The sequence below is a fragment of the Oncorhynchus clarkii genome, chromosome 3 (genome assembly GCF_045791955.1).
Source record: "Oncorhynchus clarkii lewisi isolate Uvic-CL-2024 chromosome 3, UVic_Ocla_1.0, whole genome shotgun sequence".
Classification (NCBI taxonomy): Eukaryota; Metazoa; Chordata; class Actinopteri; order Salmoniformes; family Salmonidae; genus Oncorhynchus; species Oncorhynchus clarkii.
This window is the reverse complement of record NC_092149.1, coordinates 81,520,149-81,542,579: the sequence shown is the minus strand read 5'-3', so window position 1 is coordinate 81,542,579 and position 22,431 is coordinate 81,520,149. Positions and strand designations below refer to the sequence as shown.

Here is a 22,431-nt window from a genome sequence, read left to right as displayed (position 1 = left end):
CAGAAAGGAAGGAACCTCCTGCTGTTACTACATTCTGCAGGTCGCTCCATGATGGGACTCCCTGAGAGTCAATCTTTCCACTGTGTCTGTTGTATGTTATGGACTGTATGTGCAAGCATGCCGGCGTGTGTTTGTGTTAGTGTGAGTGTTTTGTGCACGCTTGTGCCTGTGTCTGTGTGTGAGAGAGAGTGTGTCTGTATGTGTGTATGTGTGTGTATGAGAGATGAGAGAGAGAGAGAGAGTGTGTGTGTGTGTGTGTGTGTGTGTATGAGAGAGAGACAGTGTGTGTGTGTATGAGAGAGAGTGTGTGTGTGTGTGTATGAGAGAGAGTGTGTGTGTGTGTGTGTATGAGAGAGTGTGTGTGTGTGTATGAGAGAGAGAGTGTGTGTGTGTGTATGAGAGAGAAAGTGTGTGTGTGTGTATGAGAGAGAGTGTGTGTGTGTGTGTGTGTGTGTGTGTGTGTGTGTGTGTGTGTGTGTGTGTGTGTGTGTGTGTGTGTGTGTGTGTGTGTGTGTATGTGTATATGAGAGAGAGAGTGTGTGTGTGTGTATGAGAGAGAGAGAGTGTGTGTGTGTGTTTGTGTTTCCTTCTTCCTTTGCTAACAATGCAGCTCAGGAAATGTCAGGATAAAGACTGCCAGGGTGTGTATCTCAGTTCAGTTTGTGTTACTAGAGGGTCTATAGCACAGTCCTCATGAGCCCCAGGCAAGCCTAATTGCATATTCTGGACCTTACCGGGTTCTGGACCTAAGAGAGGTAGTGGCCGTCCTATTGAAGCTCTGCTATGTCCTTCTGGCTGGTGAGTGCTCTGTTAACCACATTGGAACTGGAAGAGGGTTGAGGATTTGACTCCTCTTCAGAGGGCTGTGTTCAGTTGGGTCAGGGTTTTGACTCCCTCTTCAGAGGGCTGTGTTCAGTTGGGTCAGGGTTTTGACTTCCTCTTAAGAGGGCTGTGTTCAGTTGGGTCGTGGATTTGACTCCATCTTCAGAGGGCTGTGTTCAGTTTGGTCGTGGATTTGACTCCCTCTTAAGAGGGCTGTTTTCAGTTGGGTCAGGGATTTGACTCTCTCTTGAGGGCTGCGTTCAGTCGGTAAACAATGTGAGACAAACTGCAGCACGGTTTTAAGTATTTCGCTACATCCGCAAAAACATCTGCTAAACATGTTGTATGTGACAAATACAATTTGATTTGATTTGATTTTAATCCAATATTTTAGACAATGGCTTTCTATGTGCAGATAAGCAACAGGGAATGTTAGTGATTGGATATTGAGATACTCTGTGCCTTTCTTTGTGATTCTTCTTTGAAGTCAACGAAATGAGGACTCAACATGATACAAGTAAAGGACATTTGTTGAAGATTGTGTCACTGGACAGTGTATCTAATTTAGTGTAATCCGATCTGTGCATAATATATCTCTCAATATTTGAGTTTAATAATGTTCAATATACATTTTCAAATTGTGTTTACTAATTTCATCTGGAGCAACTCACGTTTATGTAGTACAGACGTACAGTACATGGAACAAAGGGCTTAGTGGGTTGTCAACATGTTTGCAGCACACACTTTAGTCAGTGGTAGTAGTATCTAATAGCTCAAGGCCTTACTGACTACTACTTTTCTCAGTTGCCAATATTGGGTTGCGGAAGCCATTTTTCAAAACCTCTAACCTGTAATTTCAAGTATTTTTCCATGACTGGAAAAGACCGCAAATAGCATAAACTATTTATGGAACTCACTACCTGCCCAGGGGGTTCTAACAGAAGCTCATTTTAACAGTTAAAACGCTTATCTGTCAAAGGAAGTCAATGAGGAATTCCTGATTTGGACCTCTGTTAAAGTCAAGTGCTCAAACAAAGGCTTGGCTGTGTTGTTTTAAAGCCATGGAGATAGAAGATACTGTATCTGGCTCTGTCTCTCTCCTTGGATGAAAGGCTATTTGTTGAGATGTCTGTCTCTCCACTGTCCATGTCAACCTTCTTCAGCTCTGGAGTAAAGACCCTGTCATGGTTGAGTTGACATAAAAAGACAGAGTTTTGCGCACTCAGAGAAACATTCAACTACTTAGTGTAGTGGCATTATGAATGATGTTGTATTGAATTAATACTGTACACTCAGAACATTTTTTGCTATCTAGAACCAAAAGGTTCTTCGGCTGTTCCCATAGGATAACCCTTTGAAGAACCCCTTCAGATTCCAGTTAGGACCCTTTTGGGTTCCACATAGATTTCTACCTGGAACCAAAAAGGGTTCTCCTACGAGGACAGCCGCAGAACCCCTTTTGGAACCCTTTTTTCTAAGAGTGTAGGTGCAGGATCCGATAGTTCATGTTTATGCTTCAGCAATGTTCACAGGTCTTTGGGGGGTTTGCATGTCTTCTATTCCTGGTCGCAGTGCTGCGGACATAGAAGTCAACTTCTCGCTGAGTCAGTCACGCTTACCCTTAGGTGTCATGGTATAGAGCCCCTCCAGTGGAGCGTGTCTCCATCATCGTGGTGGGTAGGACGTCTGGCTATTGACGCGCAGGGATGTGTAACAGAAAAGTGTACTGTCACAATAGCCACCTCTCGTGACCACTGTCAGTCGGCTAACCGTATGGCTGGCCGGCATGTCAAAACAATAGCCCAGCTTTAACCCCGTGGATAGTGTGGCATGCTGACTCATGACACGTCATGTGACCTCAATCCAAAAACAACAGCAAGGCCAGGTGACCTCACTTGGTGTCTGATGTTTCCATAGAACAACAACGATATACGATTAAAAAACATGTTGTTTTTGGTTTGGCAACACCATGTCCTTGATTGGTCAATACTGAATGGTAACAGATATTTTCTTATATGTACACAAACATACACAATTTCTGTGACTTATGTACAGTGCGGTTAATATTGTAATGGAGATACATGTTGACGGTACTGTAGCCTACATAGTGTGATGACTTGCTTTAAGATCACCTCAAACCTACTCTCTCTCTCTCTGTATTACTCTCTCTCTATCTCTCTCTCTCTCTGTATTACTGTCTGTCTGTCTGTCTCTGTCTCTCTAGTCTGTCTGTCTGTCTGTCTGTCTCTCTCTCTATCCCTCCCTCTCTCTTGCTCTGTCTCTCTCTCTATCCTTCCCTCTTTGTCTGTCTCTTTCTCTCACTCTCTTTCTCTCTCTCTCTTCGCTCCTATTTAATGCGTACATTTCCCTCTGGGAGGCGGCTGCAAGCCTAATGATTTTGCGGGCCCAGGGAAAGTAATAACTGCTGGGTTCAAAAGGAGTCCTTCTTCGATCCCCTTGGAGGTGACCCTGGAGCTTTCATTCCTCAGTCCTTAACCTCTGTTTGTATATAGGAGATTAAGGGAATCCCTCATTAGATTCCCCCTTCCATCACTGTCACAATGGTATTTTTTAAAAAAAATACAAATTTGTACCTGGACGTATAAAGTTTTCAAAGTAGCAAAAAACTTTAACAGAAATTACAATTCCCTAAAAGGCTTTTTTTTAATGTTCATTGGAGTGTCACCTATAATTCATTTATTGTGATTTCATATGAATGTACCCTAGTAAAATGTCATTCAGTTTAACACTTAAGTGTTCAAAAAAAATACAATTAATTTGATACCCATTTTTCATAATCACAAGGTTATATATCCATGCTTAGGCCGGCAGAAATAAAACTACCCTGAAAAATGACATTATTTTATTTTGAATACCACATATTTGATGTCACGAGTACAACACTAAATCTGTTGAAGGTTTTTTTACAAAAAACATTCTGCCTTACACTGAAAAAAATGCTAAAATCTCTGAAAATATTTTTCACTTCATCCTTTGAGATTTGTTTTTGTCTTTCTGACTCAACAAAACAAAGTTATTGTATTTTAATATAAAATACTGGTGTTATACTGTCAAGCCCAGACCATAGAGAGCTGTTTTTTCTCTATGGTGGTTCGGGTGTGACAATGACTAGGGTGGGTTATCTAGGGGAATTATAATTCTATGTTGGCCTGATATGGTTCCCAATCAGAGGCAGCTGTTTATCGTTGTCTCAGATTGGGGATCATATTTAGGAAGCCATTTTCCCCATTGTGTTTGTGGGATCTTGTGTTTGTGTTTCTGCCTGCGAGCAGCACAGAAGGTCACGTTTCTTTTGTGCTTCTTTGTTTTTGTTTGGCGAGTTTCGATTTATTAAAATATGTGAAACTCTACGCACGCTGCGCCTTGGTCCATTCATTTCGACGAATATACTCTATGACAATATTTTGTTACCCTGAATGATATTGATTAAATGTGATTCCTTCAGCAATAACAATAATGATCCTATGAACTGTTATTAGTAGTAACAATTTTATTTTAGCTATTTTTTAAGTTATAAAACTGTGTAAAAAAACAGGATAAGATGTTTCAAATGTGCACTCTAGCTGAACTGAGATCTCTTCCATACTAGAGAGAGAAATACGCCACACACAAAAAGAGCACGGCTTTTAATATGCAACATAGTATAACTGACACATGAGGTACAATTTAATTCACGTAGGATTAAATCAGCATTGAACATTTTAAACAAAGCATTAATTAAAAAAAAATCATAAACATTATGCAAAAAACTGTTGTTTTGCTTAAAATCATCAAGAAACAGTGGATATCTTTCTCAAAGAAATATCATTACATTACATTGTTTTTCCTTTTGCAGCCGCCTGCAACACTTTGATTCCTTTTTCACATTTTCTGGAGTCAAGGACTCAGATGGTTGTTCCAGTGTTTGAGATTGAGGCTCTAGTTCTGGAGTCAAGGACTCAGATGGTTGCTCCAGTGTTTGAGATTGAGGCTCAAGGGATTGCTCTAGTTCTGGAGTCAAGGACTCAGATGGTTGCTCCAGTGTTTGAGATTGAGGCTCAAGGGAATGCTCTAGTTCTGGAGTCAAGGACTCAGATGGTTGCTCCAGCTATGGAGGTGTTCATGTTGTACTTGTACACGTTGTTCAGGGGCCTGCTCAAAAACTGTTTCCTTCAGTGGATACTGGAGTTAAGTTCATCATTAAGTTCATTCATTTGTTAGATTTTTTTCACGGCGTCTCCTCTGATTTAATCTGCATTTCCCGTCCCCTATTTTTTTCAGCATCAGATTGTGTCATTGAATGGGATCGGTGGAGGATCAGCATTGGCATCCTTCTTTCCTCTCTTCTCGCTAAAAAACAAACATTTTATAGTTATGATACTGGCACAGAATAGGATTCACATCCATTAAATGTTATTAGTAGTCTATTAATAATAGGCTAAACAATGAAAACACTTCATCAAAGTTTAAAAGTTAAATTCCTTCTCCCTTTCTCTCTCAAACATGTTTTGTTACTATTTCATTGCTAATGTTAATAATAATTACTTCACTATAATTTGAGCCTGCGGCAACACTTTACGTTGCATTAAGTTGCATTACTACATGATTATTACATGATAGTTAATGTTGTAATTATGCCTTTTTACACTGTAACTGGTTCATTTCTATTCAATGCAGGTACATAAATGCAATTTCAAGATACTTAAACTAAATAGCTACATAAAATGGCCATCAAACTACTTCAATTCAAACTTGTAAAGTCTAAATTTTTCATAAAGTGCCCCAAATCTGAAGCAGCTATTAACTAATATAATTCCTAATCAATTTTTAATCCATTATTATGTGTGTGTGTGTGTAATATTATATTAACTGATATAATCCATCAGTTATACCTTAACTGCGGTGCAATAAAACATTAACTACAGTGTAATAGTGCAACTTAATGTTAAGTGTTATCCACTCAGCTTTATATTCCATTATATCCTATTCTATTGCTGACAGTAGCATGAACCCATGAAAACAATACCTTGCTTTTCTTCTGGCTAGTCTTTCCTCCCTAGCAACTGGATCTGTGTTAATCTTTTGTCTGTGCCGTTCAGCCCTCTCCTTATTAGACAACGGCATCTACAGTATAAAGATAATGTGCCTTGAAATACCTTAAAATGCCATGAAATAGTTCAAAATGATAATATTCAGTATTCATACAACAAGTACTTATGAATTGCATGATTGAATGTTGTAAACTAGTGAAAAATTGGGATAACAAAGCTACTGTCATTCAGCATAACGGGTGACATTGTGGTATAACATGAAACTTTTGTTGTGCTGAAGGACAAAAGTGTGGTACTTAAGAACGGATTTCATACATAAACATATTTAAAAGGCAGTTCTTTGGCCACCTGTATAAAGTAATGACCTTGACCTATAAAGATTATCTTTACTTTTCATATTTAATCTAGCTTTTTATAAAATAATAACAGTAAAAGTATGTTTTCTGTGTTGTACTGAAGGACATCATTTTGTTACAAAGGTTACTAGAGGGTGAAAAGGTGAAATCATAAAATATTTCAGAGAGATTTACTCACCTCATCACATTGATAGAGCGTCTTCAATGGGTCTTCTTTGTGATGTCACACACTGTCACATGATTACCATCATGTGATATGCTTTAAAATGGCTTTTTACCTGAATGACACTGATGAAGCGCAAAAGTCCGGATAACATTCAAGTTTTTAAATGTTTTATGGAGACAGTATGTCGCCCATTATTCTATATATTGTTGCAAAGATTAACACAATTATGCATTGGGTGTTCATTTATATTTTTAAGATGAATTTCTACATTTTAAAAACACTTTTGTCATTACAATATTAACCCAGACAGTTACATTGAAGGACATTTTGACACTTTAGAGGTCAATAACTCCCTTAATTTAATAGTTTGCAACACAAATATTTCTGGGTTAATAGAAGGGTAAGAGTTGAGTGATTTAATATTATATTTATCTTAAATGAATGGTTCTCTTGCACTGAGATTCAGTGCCTTAGACTGCTGCGCCACTCTGTATGTCCCATTTAAGTATTGTAATTGTGTAATTGTTGTAACGCTTGAAGAGTGATGGGTGTGGAGTCAGGCGCAGAGAGCAGAAGATTCGAGGGGAAAACGCTTTAATGTCCAAAAACCAGGAACACGGACAAATGGGTGAAGCCAAAACACAGGCGCAAACACAACCCAAGGACCACTGGTAATAACCCGAACAGCGAAAACCCAAACAATAAACAATACACCTCTTACGTACATAGCAACAAGCCCGCACAAACACAAGCGGGCCAATCAAACTTAAATAATACCAACCCAAAAACCCCAACAAGGAACAGGTGAAAACAATTAGACAAAACCAAATGAAAAGGTAAAGGGATCGGTGGCAGCTAGTAGACCGGCGACGACGACCGCCGAGCGCCACCCGATCAGGAAGGGGAGCCACCTTCGGTGATATTCGTGACAATTCTCTTATATCTGGTACACAAAGAACTACCTTGGTCGCTGTGTCTTTGGGGACTTTAGGGCCCTATAAAATATGCAATAGAATATGCTTGTATAGAACAAAGGAGAACACATTGGTGTTCAGTAGTCATAGGGTTTTTCGTATGCTTTGATATGAGTAAACTAGCAATTGAATCTAGCATGAGCCATATCTCCCCTTACATCACTCATTGTGCCTATACTTTTTATGCTGTTCCCCTTGTTGTTGTATTTATAGTAGGACTGATTGACATACCTAGCCTCTACATTGGAAAAGTGGTTACAGGGGGTCCCTCCCTTCATCCAGCCCGTCAGCCAGCCAGCACTATGCTTTCCCTTGGGAGCACCTCCTAGGCTTCCCTCAACAACAATGACTTTGTTTCAATGGAGATGAGCAGAGGGGCGGAGGGGGCAGCCGTAGTGCCCAGAGATGAGCTTTAACGAGGGACTCTGTAGTTAGCTTTGGCCATTTTTGTCCGGTTGACACTTGCAGGGTGTTTTTTTTTTCTGGGGCTACAGTAGAATTTAATTTAAAGTGTATTGCCTGGCCCTCCTACAATTGGTCAGTATGTGACAGAGCACCTAAGAAATATCAAGTTTCATAAGCATTTTCCCTACCTTAGAGGATCATACAAGTAACCTTTCGGCCCAAAGATGGGTATCTTTCTTTGGTGAGATCTAAGAAAATGGCTTGGCTCGTGGAAACGTCATACAGGAGATCTTGGAACTTCATATAGGAGACCTTGGAACTTCATACAGGAGACCTTGGAACTTCATACAGGAGACCTTGGAACCTCATACAGGAGACATTGTGACTTGTTTTGGGACTCTCTTTTCCAACTCTCTTCTTTTTTTTACAACTCCTCAGTTTGAGACACAAACACAGCCAATTAGGACTTCATTCAGTCAACAGCATGGCCTGGACCACTTCAAGCACTTCTGAGGACCCTCCTCTGCAGGCTCATCCAATCCTCAGTTCGCCCCTCTATGTTGTTGGTCTCTCATGCCTGCCTAACGAGTGTAAATTAAATGGTGCGACAGCAGCCATTTTGGAATCCGCATGTCCTTTATCTTTCCCCACCAGGAAAAACGTTACGTTTCACGTGTTAAGGCTGTTGTATCACAGCATTGTGTACAATAGTTGGCCATGAAATCTGGGCCTGCCTGAGGTGTAGCCTAGTCAAGGAATTAGGCTGTGATGTCACAGATTCCCAGGGGGCTATTGTGGTTCTTTGTGACACTCACTGGGAGTTGTGGGAGTAAATCGTAGGGATTAGTGGGATTTTGTTTGAGGGGTACTTCATTGTTCCCAAGCCACCCCTCTTAGCATTCTACCCCCAGACTCACTCCCCAATCTGCCCCACATTATACGTTCGCTGGCCCTATGTCATCCCTCATTCACCACTCACTCTCTCCAACAGAACAAAAGTAGAGTGTTTAATGTGGGATTCCAGTTTTGGATGGGGGAAAGGTTGAAATTAGTTTTGTCTTGTCACTTGTGCAGAGGCCTCTATCCGCCTACTTTAGATAGAGGTTGATTTCCGTCCTGTCGCAAAGAAAACAAAATGACAATTGTTTAATTTAATTACAAACGTGTTTCTGTCACGCATACACATTTTGCCAAGCTCTCAATTCTCAAAATGGCCTCCAGGATCAATAATGGGAGGGGAAGGGTTAATTGCGTACATTAATCACAGGCACTTTATTGAGAACCAGGGAGCCGGTAACTTTCGGACAAAAGGGTTCTCTGTTGTTTATACATGCTTATGGACTTCTTTTTTGCATTCAATTTCACCCTGTCCACTGTAATTCATTTGGATGTAAACTGAGCTTTACTATTGCCTTTATACAGGGCTTGGTTTGAAATGCTTTCCATTTAAGCAGTGATGTGTGGTGTGTATGGGGGTCTTTAACTAGCCTGAGTATGCAAAACAGACCACATTATGTCACTGGAGCCCACCCTCACCTCGCCACTCTTGTATTGGCAGGTGGATTATAGGGGAAACTTATAACTCACACCTGCTCACGCGCTCGATCTCTGGTGCTCGAGGGCACCCCTGTCACTACGTCATTACGCACGCATCAGAGCTCATTGGACTCACCTGGACTCCTTCATGTTTTGATTGCCTTCCCTATATCTGTCTGTTTCCTCCCCAAGTCAGCATTATTGTAATTTCCGTTTACCCTGTCCAGACACTGTCCGTATTCTGTTCCTGTCTGTGGTTATTAAATGATCACTCCCTGTACCTGCTTCTCATCTCCAGCATCGATCCTTACAAAAAATAGGATCTCGTGGTGCGCTTTGTCACCGGGAGGTCCTAAATGAGTCACTGTGTATAGACACTTAAGGGGCTTGGGAAAAACGATTTAAGGAAACTGGCCGAGTGAATTCCTTGTCTGGGTGGTCTTGACTTGCCTCGGTGGTTGTAGTGTTCAGAATAAATGGAATAGTTGCTGTTTGCTCTGTGGTACTGGCATCTGAATTACCATCTCCTTTCAGAGGTACGGATGATTGCGATGACCAGTCAGTTAGCATCCAGCTATGCTTCACCCATCAAACTACCAGCTGTGACCACACCTCTCCACCTTCTTCCAAAACACCATCATCCACTTCCTTCCACATTCTCCCTGGAACAATGGCCCCCCAATTCCCCCAGCCTCTAGCACAGTTTCCCAGAACAGGCTTGGCTTTAGCTCAGCAAAAGTGAAACTGTGTGTCCAGAACCCATTGTCTTCCCACTCTGGAGAGACAGGAAGTGTGCAGCATTCAACAGTTCGTCTTGTTCCCTTCTCCTACACCTCTGTCGGTCTCCTCAGCAGCGTTGAGCAATCGGTCCTATCGCAGGCTCTGATTGCATCGCATTTCCCCACCTGATGTAGATCAGTAGTCTCCAGTTGTACATCCCGGGATGTAGTCAGTGATGTCAGTGATGCAGCTGTAGTCAGTGATGTCAGTGATGCAGCTGTAGTCAGTGATGTCAGTGATGCAGCTGTAGTCAGTGATGTCAGTGATGCAGCTGTAGTCAGTGATGTCAGTGATGCAGATGTCAGTGATGTCAGTGATGCAGATGATGTCAGTGATGTAGCTGATGTCAGTGATGCAGTTGATGTCAGTGTAGGTCAGTGATGCAGCTGATGTCAATGATGCAGCTGATGTCAGTGATGCAGCTGATGTCAGTGATGCAGCTGATGTCAGTGATGCAGCTGATGTCAGTGATGTCAGTGATGCAGCTGATGTCAGTGATGTCAGTGATGCAGCTGTAGTCAGTTATGTCAGTGATGCAGCTGTAGTCAGTGATGTCAGTGATGCAGATGTCAGTGATGTCAGTGATGCAGATGATGTCAGTGATGTAGCTGATGTCAGTGATGCAGTTGATGTCAGTGATGTCAGTGATGCAGCTGATGTCAATGATGCAGCTGATGTCAGTGATGCAGCTGATGTCAGTGATGCAGCTGATGTCAGTGATGTCAGTGATGCAGCTGATGTCAGTGATGTCAGTGATGCAGCTGTAGTCAGTGATGCAGCTGTAGTCAGTCATGTCAGTGATGCAGCTGATGTCAGTGATGTCAGTGATGCAGCTGTAGTCAGTGATGTCAGTGATGCAGCTGATGTCAGTGATGTCAGTGATGCAGCTGATGTCAGTGATGCAGCTGATGTCAGTGATGCAGCTGATGTCAGTGATGTCAGTGATGCAGCTGATGTCAGTTATGCAGCTGATGTCAGTGATGTCAGTGATGCAGCTGATGTCAGTGATGTCAGTGATGCAGCTGATGTCAGTGATGTCAGTGATGCAGCTGTAGTCAGTGATGCAGCTGTAGTCAGTTATGTCAGTGATGCAGCTGTAGTCAGTGATGTCAGTGATACAGATGTCAGTGATGCAGATGATGTCAGTGATGTAGCTGATGTCAGTGATGCAGTTGATGTCAGTGATGTCAGTGATGCAGCTGATGTCAATGATGCAGCTGATGTCAGTGATGCAGCTGATGTCAGTGATGCAGCTGATGTCAGTGATGTCAGTGATGCAGCTGATGTCAGTGATGTCAGTGATGCAGCTGTAGTCAGTGATGCAGCTGTAGTCAGTTATGTCAGTGATGCAGCTGATGTCAGTGATGTCAGTGATGCAGCTGTAGTCAGTGATGTCAGTGATGCAGCTGATGTCAGTGATGTCAGTGATGCAGCTGATGTCAGTGATGCAGCTGATGTCAGTGATGTCAGTGATGCAGCTGATGTCAGTTATGCAGCTGATGTCAGTGATGTCAGTGATGCAGCTGATGTCAGTGATGTCAGTGATGCAGCTGATGTCAGTGATGCAGCTGATGTCAGTGATGCAGCTGTAGTCAGTGATGTCAGTGAAGCAGCTGATGTCAGTGAAGCAGCTGATGTCAGTGATGCAGCTGATGTCAGTGATGTCAGTGATGCAGCTGTAGTCAGTGATGCAGCTGTAGTCAGTTATGTCAGTGATGCAGCTGTAGTCAGTGATGTCAGTGATACAGATGTCAGTGATGCAGATGATGTCAGTGATGTAGCTGATGTCAGTGATGCAGTTGATGTCAGTGATGTCAGTGATGCAGCTGATGTCAATGATGCAGCTGATGTCAGTGATGCAGCTGATGTCAGTGATGCAGCTGATGTCAGTGATGTCAGTGTTGCAGCTGATGTCAGTGATGTCAGTGATGCAGCTGTAGTCAGTGATGCAGCTGTAGTCAGTTATGTCAGTGATGCAGCTGATGTCAGTGATGTCAGTGATGCAGCTGTAGTCAGTGATGTCAGTGATGCAGCTGATGTCAGTGATGTCAGTGATGCAGCTGATGTCAGTGATGCAGCTGATGTCAGTGATGCAGCTGATGTCAGTGATGCAGCTGATGTCAGTTATGCAGCTGATGTCAGTGATGTCAGTGATGCAGCTGATGTCAGTGATGTCAGTGATGCAGCTGATGTCAGTGATGCAGCTGATGTCAGTGATGCAGCTGTAGTCAGTGATGTCAGTGATGCAGTTGATGTCAGTGGTGCAGCTGATGTCGGTGATGCAGCTGATGTCAGTGATGCAGCTGTAGTCAGTGATGTCAGTGATGCAGCTGATGTCAGTGATGCAGCTGATGTCAGTGATGCAGCTGTAGTCAGTGATGCAGATGTAGTCAGTGATGTTAGTGATGCAGCTGATGTCAGTGATGCAGCTGATGTCAGTGATGCAGCTGATGTCAGTGATGCAGCTGATGTCAGTGATGTCAGTGATGCAGCTGTAGTCAGTGATGCAGCTGATGTCAGTGATGCAGCTGATGTCAGTGATGTCAGTGATGCAGCTGATGTCAGTGATGTCAGTGATGCAGCTGATGTCAGTGATGCAGCTGATGTCAGTGATGTCAGTGATGCAGCTGATGTCAGTGATGTCAGTGATGCAGCTGTAGTCAGTGATGTCAGTGATGCAGCTGATGTCAGTGATGTCAGTGATGCAGCTGATGTCAGTGATGCAGCTGATGTCAGTGATGCAGCTGATGTCAGTGATGCAGCTGATGTCAGTTATGCAGCTGATGTCAGTGATGTCAGTGATGCAGCTGATGTCAGTGATGTCAGTGATGCAGCTGATGTCAGTGATGCAGCTGTAGTCAGTGATGTCAGTGATGCAGCTGATGTCAGTGAAGCAGCTGATGTCAGTGATGCAGCTGTAGTCAGTGATGCAGCTGTAGTCAGTGATGTCAGTGATGCAGCTGATGTCAGTGATGCAGTTGATGTCAGTGGTGCAGCTGATGTCAGTGATGTCAGTGATGCAGCTGTAGTCTGTGATGCAGCTGTAGTCAGTGATGTCAGTGATGCAGCTGATGTCAGTGATGCAGCTGTAGTCAGTGATGCAGCTGTAGTCAGTGATGTCAGTGATGCAGCTGATGTCAGTGATGCAGCTGATGTCAGTGATGCAGTTGATGTCAGTGGTGCAGCTGATGTCAGTGATGTCAGTGATGCAGCTGATGTCAGTGATGCAGCTGTAGTCAGTGATGTCAGTGATGCAGCTGATGTCAATGATGCAGCTGTAGTCACTGATGCAGATGTAGTCAGTGATGTTAGTGATGCAGCTGATGTCAGTGATGCAGCTGATGTCAGTGATGCAGCTGATGTCAGTGATGCAGCTGATGTCAGTGATGCAGCTGATGTCAGTGATGCAGCTGATGTCAGTGATGTCAGTGATGCAGCTGATGTCAGTTATGTCAGTGATGCAGCTGATGTCAGTGATGTCAGTGATGCAGCTGTAGTCAGTGATGCAGCTGATGTCAGTGATGTCAGTGATGCAGCTGTAGCCAGTGATGTCAGTGATGCAGCTGTAGTCAGTGATGTCAGTGATGCAGCTGATGTCAGTGATGCAGCTGATGTCAGTGATGCAGCTGATGTCAGTGATGCAGCTGTAGTCAGTGATGTCAGTGATGCAGCTTACGTCAGTGATGCAGTTGATGTCAGTGGTGCAGCTTATGTCAGTGGTGTCAGTGATGCAGCTGATGTCAGTGATGCAGCTGATGTCAGTGATGCAGCTGTAGTCAGTGATGTCAGTGATGCAGCTGATGTCAGTGATGCAGCTGTAGTCAGTGATGCAGCTGTAGTCAGTGATGTCAGTGATGCAGCTAATGTCAGTGATGTCAGTGATGCAGCTGTAGTCAGTGATGCAGCTGTAGTCAGTGATGTCAGTGATGCAGCTGATGTCAGTGATGCAGCTGTAGTCAGTGATGTCAGTGATGCAGCTGTAGTCAGTGATGCAGTTGATGTCAGTGGTGCAGCTGATGTCAGTGATGCAGCTGATGTCAGTGATGCAGCTGTAGTCAGTGATGCAGCTGTAGTCAGTGATGTCAGTGATGCAGCTGATGTCAGTGATGCAGCTGATGTCAGTGATGCAGCTGTAGTCAGTGATGTCAGTGATGCAGTTGATGTCAGTGGTGCAGTTGATGTCAGTGATGTCAGTGAGGCAGCTGATGGCAGTGATGCAGCTGTAGTCAGTGATGTCAGTGATGCAGCTGATGTCAGTGATGCAGCTGTAGTCAGTGATGCAGCTGTAGTCAGTGATGCAGCTGTAGTCAGTGATGCCTGTGATGCAGCTTATGTCAGTGATGCAGCTGATATCAGTGATGCAGCTGATGTCAGTGATGCAGCTGTAGTCAGTGATGTCAGTGATGCAGCTGTAGTCAGTGATGCAGCTGATGTCAGTGATGCAGCTGTAGTCAGTGATGTCAGTGATGCAGCTGTAGTCAGTGATGTCAGTGATGGAGCTGATGTCAGTGATGCAGCTGATGTCAGTGATGCAGCTGTAGTCAGTGATGCAGCTGTAGTCAGTGATGTCAGTGATGCAGCTGATGTCAGTGATGCAGCTGATGTCAGTGATGCAGCTGTAGTCAGTGATGTCAGTGATGCAGCTGTAGTCAGTGATTCAGCTGTAGTCAGTGATGTCAGTGATGCAGCTGATGTCAGTGATGCAGCTGTAGTCATTGATGTCAGTGATGCATCTGTAGTCAGGTTCCTACCAGTACCTCCGTACAGGCTGGCTAGTATCTAGTCTTGGATGTCATTATGATATCCTTCCTAGTTCCTACCAGTACCTCCATATAGGCTGGCTAGTATCTAGTCTTGGAAGGCTGTAGTGTCTGCCAAGTTCATCCATGCCTCAGCAATTCATTGATTACAATGAGCTGAGTCTCAGCAATAGATTAGATTTTAGGCGGCATCTGCTGATTTCAAGGCATCAGTGAAAACTTCCCCAATCACCTTGTCCTAATTCCATCAAAACATTTGCAGTGATGCAAGCTCTTAAAACCATATGTGTGCAATTCAGGTGCTGTGTCTTTAAGTTATGGCAGAGCTGGCCTCAAATAGTACAGTATTGGAAATCTTTCTGAGACTGTGAATGTTTGCTTTAGCCTACCTGGACTCTATAGCAGGGATCATCAACTAGATTCAGCCGCCGGGTTGGTCAGGGACCAGAACATAATTACAAATCATTTGTAGACAGCAAATTTCCGTCAACAAGCCCAAACAGATATAATATTTGACTAAAACAAAATAAGTTCAAGTCTTGCTTACATTTGTATATGTTCACGTGTCTCTATATGTGTGGAAATACTTGGGAACAGATTTCCTAAATGAAAATCACCTGGAGCTGATTTCATGGTGTTTTTACAGTATTTTATGTCCAACAATGAAAATTACAAAAAATAATAACTTGGAGGGCCAAATAAAACCACCCGTGGTTGGAGAACCGTGCTCTATAGGCTCTTTAGTGCAAGGCAACATCTACTAGACCCTTATTTCACAGCTAATCAGAAACCACATGACACCTCCCCACCCAACTAAAGTGCTGATGAATGACATGAGCTAATAGCCACAGAATGTCTCCGATAATTGACTGAGATTTCCTGGCTGTAGATTTCCTGGGTTTTAAAAGAAGATAAGTTTGACATAAGCTGAGGGCTTTGTCAGTTGAACTTGTCTCCGGTTGCCTCGGAATGCAAGTGATTAAACAGAACTGGATCCCTGAGAAAGAGAGAGAGTGAAAAAAGGCCTCTTTGAAACTACAGAACTCGTTGAAAAGACTGGTCCGTCCGTGTCTGCCAGTGACTTGCAGCACAGGCTGGGGAGAGTTGTTGCATGTGGAGAGTGAAGTGTGGGGAAACGTATGGCGTAACGTTTTCTGAGTGTATTTATTAGTATTATTGTGGTGGTCTTTCCCTCTGGTGAGGGAGGTCTGGTACAGAGGCATGTCCCTCTTCCTCTCTGCTCCCCACAGGAGCCTGTTCTTCAAAGCCAGAGAGAGCGGGAGAAAACGTGCACACACATGTGAGCCTGAACCCAGGGAGGGTGTGTCTGTATCGTTTTACACGGATGGAAGTCAGGAGGTAGAACAAGTAGGAGGGGGGACTTCCTCTATCCGTCAAAAAGTGAACTCAGCCCTATCCACTGGTCTCTAGGCTCTGAGCCAAGAGGAAGCTTAGTATAACAGAGTACCAAGAGGAGTCCTAGTATAGCAGAGTACCAAGAGGAGTCCTAGTATAGCAGAGTACCAAGAGGAGTCCTAGTATAGCAGAGTACCAAGAGGAGTCCTAGTATAGCAGAGTACCAAGAGGAGTCCTAGTATAGCAGAGTACCAAGAGGAGTCCTAGTATAGCAGAGTACCAAGAGGAGTCCTAGGATAGCAGAGTACCAAGAGGAGTCCTAGTATAGCAGAGTACCAAGAGGAGTCCTAGTATAGCAGAGTACCAAGAGGAGTCATAGTATAGCAGAGTACCAAGAGGAGTCCTAGGATAGCAGAGTACCAAGAGGAGTCCTAGGATAGCAGATGAGTCCTAGAATAGCAGATGAGTCCTAGGATAGCAGATGAGTTCTAGGATAGCAGATGAGTTCTAGGATAGCAGATGAGTTCTAGGATAGCAGAGGAATCCTACAATAGCAGATGAGTCCTAAGATAGCAGATGAGTCCTAGGATAGCAGATGAGTTCTAGGATAGCAGATGAGTCCTAGGATAGCAGATGAGTCCTAGGATAGCAGATGAGTTCTAGGATAGCAGATGAGTTCTAGGATAGCAGAGTACCAAGAGGAGTCCTTGTATAGCAGAGTACAATGAGTATGATGTATTGTCCTATTGTTTAATTCAGTCTGAGAAACCTCCTTCTCTTTTAGCTGTTACACCCATCTCTCAGTGCTGAGCCGTGAGTTTCCCTGTGTGTCTTCCATCCATGTTCCTGTTTATCTTTATCCCTGTGTCTTCCATCCATGTTCCTTTTTATCTTTATCCCTGTGTGTCTTCCATCCATGTTCCTGTTTATCTCTGTCTCTGTGTGTCTTCCATCCATGTTCCTGATTATCTCTGTCCCTGTGTGTCTTCCATCCATGTTCCTGTTTATCTCTGTCCCTGTGTGTCTTCCATCCATGTTCCTGTTTATCTCTGTCCCTGTGTGTCTTACATCCATGTTCCTGTTTATCTCTGTCCCTGTGTGTCTTCCATCCGTGTTGCTGTTGATGACTCATTCTTATGTCAATTCTGATTCAATTCACAAGGCTGGGGAGAGCTGAAGACCACTGGGGAGCGCTGGGGAGCGCTGAAGACCACTGGGGAGCGCTGGGGAGAGCAGGAGACCACTGGGGATCGTTGGAGAGCGCTGAAGACCGATGGCGAGCACTAGGGAGCGCTAAAGATCATTGGGGAGAGCTGAAGAACACTGGGGAGTGCTGGGGCGAGCTGAAGACCAATGGGGAGTGCTGGGGAGCGCTAAAGACCATTGGGGAGAGCTGAAGACCGCTGGGGAGCGCTGGGGAGAGCTGAAGACCAATTTGGAGCACTGGGGAGCGCTGAAGACCAATGGGGAGCGCTGGAGAGTGCTGAAGACAGCTGGGGAGATCTGAAGACCACTGGGGAGTGCTGAAGACCACTGGGGAGAGCTAAAGACCACTGGGGAGAGCTGAAGACCACTGGGGAGAGCTGAAGACCACTGGGGAGCGCTGAAGACCACTGGGGAGAGCTGAAGACCACTGGGGAGAGCTGAAGACCACTGGGGAGCGCTGGGGAGAGCTGAAGATGACTGGAGAGCGCTGGAGAGAGCTGAAGACCGCTGGGGAGCGCTGGAGAGAGCTGAAGACCGCTGGGGAGCGCTGGAGAGCACTGAAGACCGCTGGGGAGTGCAGGGGAGCGCTGAAGACCACTAGGGAGCACTGGGGAGCGCTGAAGACCACTGTGGAGAGCTGAAGACCACTGGGGAGCGCTGGGGAGAGCTGAAAACCACTGGGGAGCGCTGAAGACCGCTGGGGAGCGCTGGGGAGAGCTGAAGACCAATGGGGAGCACTGGGGAGCGTTGAAGACCAATGGGGAGCGCTGGAGAGTGCTGAAGACAGCTGGGGAGCGCTGAGGAGCACTGGGGAGCGCTGAAGACCACTGGGGAGAGCTGAAGATCACTGGGGAGAGCTGAAGACCACTGGGAAGCGCTGGGGAGCGCTGGAGACCACTGGGGAGAGCTGAAGACTACTGGGGAGCGCTGGGGAGAGCTGAAGATGACTGGGGAGCGCTGGAGAGAGCTGAAGACTGCTGGGGAGCGCTGGAGAGAGCTGAAGACCGCTGGGGAGCGCTGGAGAGCGCTGAAGACCGCTGGGGAGAGCAGGGGAGCGCTGAAGACCACTGTGGAGAGCTGAAGACCACTGGGGAGCGCTGGGGAGAGCTGAAAACCACTGGGGAGCGCTGAAGACCGCTGGGGAGCGCTGGGGAGAGCTGAAGACCGCTGGGGAGCGCTGGGGAGAGTTGAAGACCACTGTGGAAAGCTGGAGAGCGCTGAAGACCGCTGTGGAGCACTAGGGAGCGCTGAAGATCACTGGGGAGATCTGAAGACCACTGGGGAGTGCTGAAGACCACTGGGGAGAGCTGAAGACCACTGGGGAGCGCTGAAGACCACTGGGGAGCGCTGACGACCACTGGGGAGAGGTGAAGACCACTGGGGAGAGCTGAAGACCACTGGGGAGCGCTGGGGAGAGCTGAAGATGACTGGGGAGCGTTGGAGAGAGCTGAAGACAGCTGGGGAGCGCTGGAGAGAGCTGAAGATCACTGGGGAGCGCATGGGGAGCGCTGAAGACCACTGTGGAGAGCTGAAGACCACTGGGGAGCGCCGAAGACCGCTGGGGAGCGCTGGGGAGAGCTGAAGACCACTGGGGAGAGCTGAAGACCACTGGGGAGCGCTGGGGAGAGCAGAAGACCACTGGGGAGCGCTGAAGACCACTGGAGAGCGCTGGGGAGATCAGAAGACCACTGGGGAGCGCTGGGGAGAGCTGAAGACCACTGGGGGGCGCATGGGGAGAGCTGAAGACCCCTGGGGAGCGCTGGGGAGCAATTAAGACCGCTGGGGGGAGCTGAAGACCACTGGGGAGCGCTGGGGAGACCTGAAGACCACTGGGGAGCACTAGGGAGAGCTGAAGACCACTGGGGAGCGCTGAAGACCACTGGGGAGTGCTGGGAAGAGCTGAAGACTAATGGGGAGTGCTGGGGACAGCTGCAGAGTGCTGAGGACCATTGGGTGGGTGCTAGGTAGCCGGGGGTTGATCTGATGGTGTAAAGGGGTTAATCATATCTGTCCTGCTGATGGCTTTGTCCTCACTCTGTCCTTATCAAAAGTACAGTGGGATGCTTGTAATGTGCGCTGAGTGTGTGTTTTCTAGGGACGTTGTTGTCCTGTATAACTGTATAACTGTAGAATGTACTGTATAACAAAGAGACATGGGGACTGAATCGAACCCCAATGCATTGTGGGATAGCAAAGATGTAAAACAGACCAGATTCTATAACCTACATCCTACCTTTCTTACACGGTGTAGTGTGTGTGTGTGTGTGTGTGTGTGTGTGTGTGTGTGTGTGTGTGTGTGTGTGTGTGTGATAGAATATTTAACAAACTCTTGTTTTAGCCCTGTTTTGTAGTCATGCAGCCTAATGAGACTTAGATATAGTAAATGTCCACTAGGGATCACTGTTTCAGCTTCCAACTGTCATACAAATTAGCCTATGACTTGTGATTGGGGAAAAAACTGTTTTGAGAAAGTTGTCTGAGTTTCAGTTGATAACGGAAATAATAATAATATTTCAGTCATATTGACAAACTCATTCAATCACCTTATATGAATAAATGATGACATTTACATTTATTTATGTATTAGTGGAGATTGGGACCATTCCCCCATGATGCCCAGGGACAGTGATTTAGAGAGACACCCGTGAAATGGTTGACAATGTTTTGCTGGCGACGCCCACTTTTTCTAGTTCGAGACTATGCCTGTTTTCCCAAGGGTGCATCTTTATGGGGTAATGTTTAGATCCAAAGTCTTTGACCCTTGACCCTATGGAATTCTGTTGGTGCTGTCCCACAAGGTTAAAGGTTGTCCCTAACAGACCTGGGTTCAAATACTATTTGAAATCATTTTAAATACTTTCATCTGTGGTTGATTGAGTTTGTCTGCCACAACGGGAAAAACAGAATAGTCACAAAACTGCAAACCCTGCCCATGTGGCACTCTAGGACTTGAAAGATTTCAAAATAGTACTTGGGTGTCTGGTCTGGGATCAGAGCTCTTCCACACCACTGTGATGTAAACAAACCGAACCTTTACCCCAGTAACCCACATTGGCGGTAAACAGGAGTCACTATAGATGGTAACAGGAGAAGGTTAGAGGGGCGTTCTAATCGCCCTGACATTACACGAGGACAACTAATCTCTATCAGAGAAAGTAGACATAGTATTAAACTGACTCAACCTCGATCCTTTTCCCCACCATACCTCATGTTCTTCAGTGTGTTTCAGAGGATCAGTTTGAGCGAGGCTTTTCTGTTGATTATTGTATTCTATTCAAAATCGCTAATCTTGATCACATAATGAGTAGTTATTTGTGATGTAAGGCGATTTGTAGATCAGTGATTATGCACACTCAGAGTGTAATGTAGTCGATCTTAAACACGCACAAGAATCCAGTATTTCCCCTGGTTTCCCCTTTCTCTGCCAGCAACCCCCGAACTCCTCCAATGTAGGGTATTGTGTTGGAGTATTGTTTGTGATATTGTCTCGCCCTAAACTGAACAAAAAAAAAACACTTGTATTTATCCTATTGACTGTAACGCCGTTGCTGACATAAAATTATTGATTTAAAAAGTGCAACAAAACAAACCTTCTGCCGCCGTCCCATCATGCATTGTGTTAGTATAGTGTATTTGATGGGAGAAGGAGGAGGAGAGGAAATCACACTGAAAGACTGCCAGGCACGGTGCTTATAGTGGAAATGAATACTGTTTTGAATAGAAAGGTCATCATCGAGATTGTGCACTCTGTCTCCCTGGACTTGAACTCTTTAGTACCGCCCCCCCCCCCCCCCCCTCACCTGGTTCACCTCAGAGGCTGAGAGAAAACACCAGGGGATTAGTCCTCTTTCACTGCTTTCTGTGTGTGTGTGTGTGTGTCTTTGCTTGTATGTGAATGATGTGAAGGGGTGAGTGTGTGTACCAGTGAAAGATGAACAGGAGAGACTAGAGAGACTAGAGAGACTAGAGAGACGTGGGCCATTGATTACCGCTGAGAACTTAGTGAAGCAGTGTTGCTTCCCGCTGTGTTCTGTCTCTACGGTCAGGGGGTCAGGGTCTTTTCACTTTTAGAGGGGGGCTCTATCGTGGTACTATTGTGGCCTTGAAATAAAAGTCTAAAAGCAATGCATCTCCTTGGCCTGGTGCTGGGAGGAAGTGAACCGGGTGAGACCGCTACGCAGAAGAGATTTTCAGTCCAGAGTTTGATGGGACATGGGGGGACGCAGGATGGTCTGAGATGGGGACGGGCAGGGAGCCAGGATGGTCCACACAGTCAATCAGAGTTGAAATAAGTAGGAGAGTGAAAATGAGTGAGAGAGGGAGAGGGTCAGGGAGAGGGAGAGAGAGAGAGGGGGAAGGAGAGAGAGAGGGAGAGAGCGAGGGGGGGAAGGAGAGGGAGAGAGAGAGAGATGGGGGGGGAGGGAGAGGGGAAGGAGAGAGAGAGGGAGTGAGAGAGAGGGAGAGGGGGAAGGAGAGAGAGCACAGACATGAGTGAGCACAGTTAGCTAGGGAAAACCAGGGAGCGAGGGATGGGGGAGGTGGGGGGGTGGGTTCAAGGAATGAATGATATTAAGAATAAAGAGAGAGGAGAGGGGGTCGAGAGAGGAGAGGGGGTCGAGAGAGGAGAGGGGCGGGAGTCTAAGAGAGGAAGGGATGGAGAATAAACGGATCCCCCTTTCTAGACACCTCCCCCTTTTCTCCCGGGGAGAGGAGCAGCCTGACCCCAACAAGCTTTGTGAAAGTTCCCTCAGTGGAGGGAAAGAGAGACGGAGAGAGAGACACGGGAGAAGGGAGAGAGCGAGGACAGGCACCGGCGATAAAAATAAGAGTGGGGGAAAGGAGAGAGAGCGAGGAAGGACAACGTTTTTATAATTAAAAATAAATCAAAATATTGTTTACCCCTTTTTCCTCCCCAATTTCGTGGAATCCAATTGGTAGTTACAGTCTTGTCTCATCACTGCCTCTCCCGTACGGACTCACGAGAGGTGAAGGTCAAGAGCTGTGTGTGCTCCGAAACGA

At 45.5% G+C, this 22,431-nt stretch overlaps 1 protein-coding gene across 5 annotated transcripts in view; it reads left to right on the top strand.

Moving 5' to 3' along the window:
• Positions 1-657: 657 nt before the first annotated feature.
• Positions 658-22,431, top strand: part of LOC139405501 (tensin-1-like) — a 253,258-nt gene continuing 231,484 nt past the window's right edge. For 4 of the 5 annotated variants that reach the window (XM_071147880.1, XM_071147878.1, XM_071147877.1 and 1 more), the window contains exon 1: positions 22,162-22,431. This exon is cut by the window's right edge and continues 360 nt beyond it. Coding sequence is in view for 1 of the 5 variants with exons in the window: in XM_071147881.1 (XP_071003982.1) it covers positions 784-798 (15 nt within the window). In the remaining 4 variants the exon portion in view is untranslated. Of the gene's footprint in view, positions 799-22,161 lie in introns of those variants that run through there. The other variant, XM_071147881.1, reaches the window with a different exon arrangement.